The sequence below is a fragment of the Myotis davidii genome, unplaced genomic scaffold (genome assembly GCF_000327345.1).
Source record: "Myotis davidii unplaced genomic scaffold, ASM32734v1 scaffold534, whole genome shotgun sequence".
Classification (NCBI taxonomy): domain Eukaryota; kingdom Metazoa; phylum Chordata; class Mammalia; order Chiroptera; family Vespertilionidae; genus Myotis; species Myotis davidii.
In genome coordinates, this window is record NW_006286678.1 from 5,373,108 (window position 1) to 5,383,299 (window position 10,192).

At 48.6% G+C, this 10,192-nt stretch overlaps 1 protein-coding gene across 1 annotated transcript; it reads left to right on the forward strand.

The window, feature by feature from the left end:
• The first annotated feature begins 6 nt into the window (after window positions 1–6).
• On the forward strand, window positions 7–9,865 carry FAM221B (family with sequence similarity 221 member B). Its single transcript, XM_015560532.1, has 7 exons — window positions 7–523; window positions 3,165–3,801; window positions 3,977–4,120; window positions 8,634–8,744; window positions 8,923–9,120; window positions 9,308–9,427; window positions 9,790–9,865. Exons 2-7 carry the CDS (start codon window positions 3,165–3,167, stop codon window positions 9,825–9,827), a joined length of 1,248 nt encoding a protein of 415 aa, XP_015416018.1. The 5' UTR covers window positions 7–523; the 3' UTR covers window positions 9,828–9,865.
• The last annotated feature ends 327 nt before the right edge of the window (window positions 9,866–10,192 follow it).

Genomic DNA, 10,192 nt, shown 5'->3' on the forward strand with positions numbered 1-10,192 from the left:
CCGGTCAGACGCAGACCCCACTGGCCGCCCGCAGGCATCTCATGGGAACCCTGCAGAGACCCTCGCAGACCCCGACGCGCACGGATGTCCCCGCAGACACCCGCAAAGCCTACCCGAGCCTCTCAAAGGGACCCGCCACCCGCTCCAGGCGCGATGCAGCCCTCGCAGGGGACCTCACCCACCCGAGGTGACCAGGCTGCCTTTGACGCTGACTATGAGGCGTTCCAGTTGCCCTGGTGACGGATCCCTTCTCCTCCGGCCTGGGTTCCAGAGGCTGCAATCAAGTCTCCCCGCCCGCCCAGGTTCCCCTCGTTCCTCCCCCTCCCACCCTTCCCCAGACCTGGCTAGAGCTCCTTCGGGAATTTCTGCAGGTGTTCAAGTCTCTGCTCAGCCCACAGCGCCCTGCAGCCGGGTTTCATCCACAACTAAGAGCCTGCCCTCTCTCGAGGCTAACACTTCCCACGCCCAGCTTCAGGCAAGATCCTGACCCAAGGACTTGCAAAAGCCACGCCGAAGCCCAAAAGTATGTAGCCTCCAGTGTCCACCTCTAAACCCTCATCCCATTTCCTTCCTAACACCTCTGTCCCTTCCCACCTCAGTGCAACCCGCTCCCATTCTCTGCTTTTCATCCTTGCCTTCCTCCTCTTCTTTTTCCCCTTCCTCTCTTCCCATCCCCTGGTTCTCCACCCTGCCCCGTCCCTTTTTCTTCTTGCCCTAGTCTAGTCATCTTACTTCCCACCGTGCTATCTTCCCCCTACTTCCTGTCCCAAACTTCCCCTTTGGAAAGATTCTGATGGGTTTAAGTGATATATTTAGTATCTCGGGAGCATGGGGAGGTAGCGTGGAGGGGGCAGGGGTGGGGACAAGTGCGGGAAAAGTTAAGGCTGGAATCGTTAGGCACTGTTGCAAATGACAGGCCTTGAATATCAGAGCCAAGAAATTTGGACTTAATCCTTAGACTGAGTCAATGAGTATTTTTTAAAATATATTTTTATTGACTTTAGAGAGGAAGATAGAGGGAGAGAGAGAAATTCTCTCTCAATGATGAGAGAGAATCATTGATTGGCTGCCTCCTGCATGCCCTCCCCTGGGAATCAAACCCGAAACCCAGGCATGTGCCCTGATCAGGAATTGAATCTTAACTTCTTGGTTCATAGGTTGATGCTCAACCACTGAATCACGTGGGCCAGTCAATGAGTATTTTTAAGCAAGGAAATGCCATTGTTAGGTTTGTATTTCAGAAAGATCACGATTGGGTCATTAAGGAGTACTCACTTCTTTTGGATATACTTCCAAGAGAAATTAGGCGTACCCTGCTCTTCACAGCATCCTGAGCTTACCCCAGCACAATACCAGTTCATTTGTATTGTCATTTGGGTTCACCTGTCTCCTTCCCAGATTCTTTCAATTGAGTCCAGTGGGGAGCACAGTGTCTCAGTAAAAGTGTAAGGTTAGACCCTTTATCTATGTATATAAAAGCCTAAGCTACTGGCCAACCGGCTGATAGCTATGACATGCACTGACCACGAGGGGGCAGACACTCAATACAGGAGCTGCTGAGCGGCAGCAACTTTGCAGAGTTGCACTCTGGGATCCCCTGGGGATTGTCGGGCTGCCAGTTTCAGCCCGATCCCCACTGGGCAGGCCAAGGGACCCCACTGGTGCACGAATCCGTGCACCAGGCCTCTAGTCTATATATATATATAAAAGTCTAAGCGACCATTACTACCAAACGACTGGTTGACTAGTCACTATGATGCACACTGACCACCAGGGGGCACACACTCAATGCAGGAGCTGCCCCCTGGTGGTCAGTGCGCCACTCAGCCAGAAGCTGGGTGCACAGCTGCAGCAGCAGGTGCAGCCTGGATGAGCACAAGCGGCTCAGTACTTGGTGCACTCCTACATCCTTTGGGGGATGTCCGACTACCAGTTTAGGCCCGATCCCCCTGGCCTGCAGGGACTGGGCCTAAACTGGCAATTGGACATCCCTCGAGGGGTCCCGGATTGCGAGAGGGTGCAGGCCAGGCTGAGGACCCCCACACCCCTGTGCATGACTCCATGCACCGGGTCTCTAGTAAAAGTATGTTACCTAAATCAATGATAGAATGGGTGAGTGGATTAGTATGTTGGGAAAGGCAACAGAGGGACAAAGTCATCGCTAAGGTCCCAGAGGAATACCTGGCATAATCCAGGTAGAAAATGATGAGAACTTGAATAAAACTGGAGGGAAAAGAGAGGAGAGAGTGGATTTGAGATATATTTAGATTTTAGAAGATAGGAAATACAGTCCCTGGTGCCTATTTGAAGATAAGGGCTGAGGAAAAGGAAAAAAGCTAAGATAATTCCCAGGGTCAAGTGTTATCATTTTTTAATCCTAACCCAAGGATATGTTTTTATTGTTATTTGTTTTTGTTTTTGAGGATATGTTTTTATTCATTTTAGAGAGAGATGAACGGAGAGAGAAACATCAATGTGAGAGAAACATCTATCAGATGCCTCCTGTATGCACCCCAAGTGGGGATCAAACTCACAACAAAGTCCATTTTGATGTCCTATGGGACAATAACTTGGCGATGTCCATCAGGCAGTTGGGTATAAGTGTGAAGTACAGGGGTTTAAAGAGGTCTGAGCTGGAATTATGGAGTTAGGTATTATAAGCATACAGCTGGCAGTATTGAAGCCTTGAACACGAATGACATCATCTAGGGAAGGTAGTCCGTAGATGAAACTAGACTGTGGTCAGAGCCCTGCCTTCGTAACATCCTCCTGCACTCGTGGGAGCAAACCCCCCACTTTGGCTTGGTATTCCTAGTCTCTGGAATCGCACAGCCTGATCTCCATGGTCCTAAGGTATGCCGAGGACACTGCTCTTGGACTGGCCAAGTTGCTATGTGCAGGTCCCCTCCTGAGGCATGGTCCTCTGCTACCATCTACTGATAGTTTCTGACTGCTTCAGTCTTTCATTCTTTAAGTACCAGCTCCCTCCAAACCCATACATGGAGTCTAAGCACATGGGTGAACCTCCTGGGAGCAGACCTTAACACAAAGCTCATCTTGCTTCCCCCTTATATCTCAAGTGCACTAAGATATATCCTAATTCCATACCTGATTTGTAGACCCTCCAATCCCAATCTAAAGCCTGTACCATATTCTACCACTAGATGGAAGCAGAAGAGCCTCATACCACCATGGATGCAGAGGAGCACCCTTCTTCAAAGGACCCCTCTGCTGAGGACTCACAGGAGCCCCCTCTCCCTGACACCCCCTTGGAGCCTTCCATCTCTCATATCCCTTTAGAGCCCCACACCGCTGCATCTCAAACTATGCCATCCACTTCCCATACTGAGTTAGAGACCTACACCTCTGAAAACCCCTTGGAGCCTTCCGTCTCTGAGACTCCTTTAGAGCCCCCCACCTCTGAATCTCAGATGAGGCCACCCACTTCCCAGACCCCTTTAGAGACCTACACCTCTGAAACCCTTTTGGAGCCTTCCGTCTCCAAGGCCTCTTTAGAACACTCTATCTCTAAGGTCCCAGAGGACCTTACTTTATATAACTCATCACCAGACCACGTCTCTGATACTCTGAAGAAAGGCCTCTCCTCTGAGATCTCATGGCCAGGAAGTTCCACACAAATCCGTGAATCTGAGATCCTTCCAGAGTATTCCCTTTTAGACCCTACAGCCAAGGTCCACCTGGACAGATTTGCAGAGGAAAGGGAAGAGGAAGGAGAGGACAAGGAGGGGGAGGATGCCACTGTCAGCACCACTCACACAGCTCAGCCTGGACGTCATCTGGGCAAGAAGAAGGAGAAGAAAGGAGTTAGCCGTAATTGCTCCCACCCTTTTCCCCATTCTCATCACTGTCTTGCACCTGCCCCAGGAGGAGATTGGGTTACTCTTTGACCTGACCCCTTCTCTTCGTTTTGGGGCCCCTTCACTGCTCCTTGATTACACACCCCCTCTCTTCCCAGGTGATACAGCCAGTCCAGTGGTCCTTGCTAAGCAGGCAGAGCTGGTGGAAGTGCCTGAGGCGATGCAAAGAGACAAGTTTGGTGCTCATGTGAACAATCCTGTCCAATGGGAGAAGAATGCAGCCCTGAAGGCCACCCAGACAGGTGAGCCCAGGCAGCCTCTCAGAGGCTTGTGACGGGATCATCCTCCAGCCCATCAGTTTCTGGGAACTTGCCCATCCAGTGGAGAGCTGCACCTTGTGGACATGGCAATGCCACCTGCCTGAAATCTGGGAGGGAAGCAGGCAGGGGGGGGCCATGGTGGATAGTATAGTTGCAGATGAAAAGAGTGAAAACTCATATAAAGCCCAGGTAGGGACAGGTGACTGAGCTAAAGTTGTTAAAAACAGAAGGGTCACAGGCTAGCCCCAGATCTAGGGCTCAGATGGCCTGCACCAAACAGACCCTAAGGAAGAGGACCTGGACAGGCTCCACGTGACTTGTTGCTTTTACATGGCAAAAGGCCTTGGTCCCCTTGTTGGAACTCTACTAAAAAGCAGTCACCCCTGAATATGAGACCCATGATCACTTGAGCACCCAAGAGCTGTGAGTCTCCACCAAAGAGCAGGAGTCACATCTTCTCACCCTGTTGGTTCCAAGTCTCAGCCAGAATTAGTACTCTTGACAGTCCTGTTAGTGGCATGCTGTGCTTATCTATGTCTATATATGAAGGGCGTGCAGATGTACTCTGTAAACACATGCCATCCTGTGTGTGAACGTGTGTACCAATGTGACTGAGTTTTATATCTACAGGGGTTACCTTTAGTAAGAGGGTCACCCTGACCTGCTCTGAGGGTTTTGGTGTTTCTAGACTGAATTCAACATGTCACTGCATTTATTTTGGTTTTTCATACTTTCTCTTTATGATGGGAGTAGAGTTATGTCAAAACTAGATGGGCCTAAGATATAAAGACAACTAGGTAATTCTACGTCCTATCCCTCTTCCATGTAACTTACTTTCCTCGGTCCCTATGCAGGGACCTCCCACCTCCACTTCTGGAAAAGAAAGTCATAGTGATCTCATTTGTCTCTCAGTCTTACTTCAGTCATTGAACAGTTTTGTCTGCTTATTTTAGCATGCTATGTCACTTTTATTCTTTTTGCAAATGTAGGGTCTGTTCAGTACCCTCATTCTCCTTAGAACCTCCTGTCTACTCCCCACTCTTCAAGGCCACTGTACTTCTTGAGGTTGGACTTCATTTTCTTGTTTAAACAGGAATCTCTATACTAAAATTTAGGTGTCATGCCATCCTGAACAAAGATATTTGGGGTTCTCTTCTAATACTGGGGATCTTCTGTCCCTCGAGAGTCAATACATGTGCTCTGTAGAGAAATATCAAGTGTAAGCTTTTCTCTTATTCATTCAACATTTATTGAGCACCAGCAATGTACGAGGCTCATTGCTAGTTGTGGAGGTGGTGGTATGGATGGGGTTTCCAAGCAAAGAACCCTCAAATAATTTACACTTTAATGACAGACACCAATAAGTAAAAGGACAATAACAACATTTTAATGATTGGTATAATTTAGCTCAGCCCAGAGTGCTGCGTGAACAGAGAAATGGGGCAGGCACCCAATTGTGGGAGTTTGGGGATTAAGCCTTGGAAGGGATGACTTCCCAGCTGAAATCTGTAAGATGAGTAGCAAGAGGCAGCCAGGTAAAAAGTGAGGTATGCTGAGCCATGACAGCGCCCGGCACCAGCAGGAAACTGTAAGCAATGCAGTATGCCTGCTGCATAGTGTGTTGGGCAGAGTAGCCCCCCTCAGCTCTGGAAGGGCAGAATTGTGCAGGAATTTCTGTACCAAACTCAAGAGCTGGGATTACATCCTGAGGGCAACCTAAAGTCACCAAAAGACTTTAAATGGAAAAATAACAAACAGATTTGTGTTTTTGTAAGATCACTCTGGCAGTAGGATAGACTAGAGAAAGATTAGAGCTGGAGACAGGAAGACTGCACTGTGGGGCACTGCTAATAATCCAAATAAGAAATGAATGGGTAGAAGTAAAAAGTAGACAAAATCAAGAAATGCTAAGAAGGTAAAACTAACCTTTGGATCATTGGATGTGTAGGATAAGAGAAAGGAACATGCCTGGAATGACATCTAGGTAATTGGCTTAAATAACTGATTGGAGAATGGTGTCATTAACTGAATGCCTAAGACAAGAGTAGATGCTTGCTAAGTATGTGTTGGATGAACAGAAGACAAAGGGAGAGGGCCAGGTTTGGAAGGAATAATTATAACACATTTAAAGTGCTTGTGGAACATGCTGGTGAAAGAGTCTAGTACAGGGGTGGGCAAACTTTTTGACTCGAGGGCCACCATGGGTTCTTAAATTGGACCGGAGGGCCGGAACAAAAGCATGGATGGAATGTTTGTGTGAACTAATATAAATTCAAAGTAAACATCATTACATAAAAGGGTACGGTCTTTTTTTTCAATAGCTTTATTCATTTCAAAAGGGCCGGAACCGGCCCAGTGGCCGTAGTTTGCCCACAGCTGGTCTAGTAGCTAGCTGGCTCTATGGATCTGAAGCTCAGGAGAGAGAGCTGGGTTGAAGACATCTTTCATATAAAAACAGCTGTATCTTGTATGAAGACATTCTAAGCACAAAGAGATGTTATCATGCAAATGTGATTATGTGATCATGGAATTAACTGTGTTGTACAGAATCAAAATGGCATCCCAGATAATGTTTCCTCCCCCTGCCAGTCCTTGTCCACTCATAACAGAAAGAGGATTTGGAATCAGGGCAGAGAGTAGAGGGCACCATTCTGGAATACTCAGCTAGATGTCAATGGTCCCACTGACAGGGCACTGACCACTGTAATAGAGTCTGAGGTGTGGTTTGCTAGTCTCCCTGTTCAAACTTCAATCTTCATCTGAAAGCTGGACACTGACTCCTACATCAGTGCTTGGACCTGACTCTCCCACGCTCTCAGGCCAGGCCTTGATCTCTGGCCACTGACCCCTGTTCATTTCCACATCTCACCTGCTCATTCAGTGTATCCTGCTACTCTGGATGAAGTTCAGAATTCCTCTGGTAGAATCCTGGTCCCTACCCAATATTGACTCTCTCTATACTCTGCCCTTTCAACCAAGACTCCCTGGTGTATTGGGGCACTGGCACTACAGGCCGTCAGCATCAAGACAGAAGCAGCAAAGCCAAAAGCCACATCTGGACAGGCTTTTGACCTTGAGAGAGCATGGGTAATACAAGAAAACCTAGTCTGACCATTAGGCACAGAATTGTGGATTATGGCCTTGGCCAGAGTCAAAGACCAGAGGACACTAATTCTTTCTCATCCACCTTACAGAGCTTCATGGTTATTCCTGGCATAATGAAGAAATGATCTCCCTTCCTGAAGGAATTTGTCCATTCATTTAGTTAGTCAAACAATCTGTGTTCTCCAAGCACCTATTCTGTGTCATGCCCTGTACTAGGACTAGCTATAGATAAAAGATAGACCCTTCTTTGGAGGAACTCACAGTCTAACAGGAATACTAGTGATCCGCTCATTACAGTGCATTGTACTGTGATAAGAGTAGCTCAGGGAGCCATGGAAGGCAAGAGAGGGGGTCCTAGAAAAGGGGAGGTCAGGGACACTTTTTGGTGGAGGTGACACTTCATTGCAGCCTTTAAATCGGAATAAGAGTGCGACAGCTGAAGGTCCCACTCCATGGGGACTCATACAGGATTCTTGGCTAGAAGTTGGGGTGCTCTCAGGTCTCATGGAGGACGAGTGGCAGGTGCTCTCTGGTTCTCCTCCCACATTTACACAGCACCACTAGCCTTGTCTTGAAGTGAGATTGAGACATTTTCAGATCCCACTACTAAAACCAGGCTCTAAAGGGTTGTGGCATCTTCCTGGTGCCTGAGCTCAGGGATACTTCTTAGCCTCTCTCTTCTTTCCATGCCCCCTTTATTTAGCCTCAAAAGCCTCTATTTTTGGGTCTTCAGTACTCATAACTTCTGGCCTACCTCTTTCTCCTGACCTTCGGAAGCCCTTCTCAAGTTCATAAAGGGCACCAGTTAATAATACCAGGAACACAGAAGGGAAGCATGAAGGTGCCAACCTGAGGGAAGCCCTCCTTTTGACTCCAGGCCTGCTCAACCTCCCCCTCCTCTTCATGTCCCTTCAACAACCATGCTCCTGAGTAGCCAATCCCTACCATCTACTCTACACCTGGCCAATCATCTTCTCCTTCCCTCACCTTAGAAACTTCAAGAAAGTCAAAGTTGGACTCTAACATAGGGAGGGGAGGATATGAGAATCCCAACAGTCACAGAGAACTCATTGAGATTCATATTCATCTTCAAAAAAAACCTCATTTATAATCTTCCTGCTCAGAAACTAAAGACTGAGTTCAGTCATCTCTGACAGGCTGACAGAGATGGAGTGGATCCTCGGGTGGGAAGGGAACTGACACTTATGGGTGATAAGAAAACCTTGAGGAGAAAAATCTAAATGAGTAGTATGAGGACTCACAGGTAGGGATAAATACACCTGGGGGGAGAGGTGAGGCACACCCCCCAGGGGATAAGTAAGAACACCTGGGGGAGCTAAGGCCATTCTTCCTTCTCACTCATCCTTTTACTCAATCCCACCATTCCCAGGTCTCTACATTGGTTGGCGTTGCCCCCACTATCTATGGGACTGTTTCCGAATTGGAGATGAATCCAAGTGCTTTTGTGGACACTTGCTGAGAGAGCACCGGATCATATCAGGTAGGGAGAAATGAGTTATCCCTCCCAGCCCTTGCAGATGAGGAGGGATAGCTATACTGTCATGTGTTGGACTATATGAGAGAAAGTGTGTGTGTTGGTATGGGAAAGGGCGTTGGCATGGAAAGGCCAGGGCAATCAGGCGCTGGTCTAATCCTACCACCCATCCCCATTCCCATAGACATATCCGTGCCTTGCAATGTGAATCAGTGCCGCTGCCTCATGTTCTGCTTTATACCATCAAGCCCAGAGGAGGTGGGTGAGTTCTGGCTCAAGAGGCGGGCCACCTTTGATCCCAAGGCCTGGAGAGCCCAATGTCGCTGCAAACACAGCCATGAAAACCATGCAGCTACCGGGTGCCATCCCTGCAGGGTCAAAGGTACCTTCTAAAACAAAGGGAGTGCAGAGGTGGGCATGGGTGGGATAGGATGCATATAGTCTGGGAATAAGTATATGGGAGTTGGCAGGAGAGACAGGTTTGTGGTTGGTGAAAAGAGATAAAAATGTAGTCAGCCCAGGGGGAAGCCCCATTTCCCTATGTTTTTCTTGGCTGTCCCTTGCCCTAGGCTGTTGCTGCTACTGCTTTGAGTCAAATTTCCTCTGTGCAGCCTGTGACCGGCGTTGGGAGGAACACGAGACTTTCTTTGAGACTGAGGAGACCCGGCGACGAGGAAGGAGGCCTCGCGGTGAGGGGGTTACCTAGAACAGGGATCCATTCCAGGGTCTGTAGTCAGAAAGCCAGGCAGAAAGGCTCTCCCATCCTCAACCATCCCATCCCACACTACCTCACCCTATTAACCCCTGTATCCCATACCTGCATTGGTTTCCACCCCCAGGAGCAGACTATGTGCCTTTTGCAGAGATTCCTACCCTCCGAGAAACCATCATCAGCAACTCTGACTTCAAGGTTCTACAGAAGCAGGGGCCCTCTGGCCATCCCAGCTCTCACCCTAGTCCCCCAGGGCTCCCTGACTCACCCAGTCTCCGACCTGGCCCTACAGCTAACCCCCGTACCTGACCCTTTCGCCTCTGCTCTTCCCTCCTCCAGGGACAGACACTGTCAACAGCTTTCACAGGTCTGTGTGAGCTTGGTCCAAATCAGCAATAAAGGAGAAGCCACTGGACTCTGACCTGGCTCTGTCTGGGGCAGCTATAGCCCCGCCCAGAGATGGATATTCTAAGACCTCAGAGTCAGTACCTATTGGGGGCGAAAGAGAGAGAGGCTAGATCCAGCCATCTGCCTTCACCACACCCACATTTAACCTGCTAGTCCTGGCATCAGAAGGAGAGAGTGGCTTCAAAGAAGCCAAGGAGGGAGAGGGTTTTAAGAAGGATGGAGTAAGCCGTGATGTTAGATGCACTTTGATCTCCAGTAAGATAAAGCTAAAAAGTGTCCAATGGCTTTTGCAATGAGGTCTTTGGGGACTTCAGAGAGCAGCTGCAAACAGCCA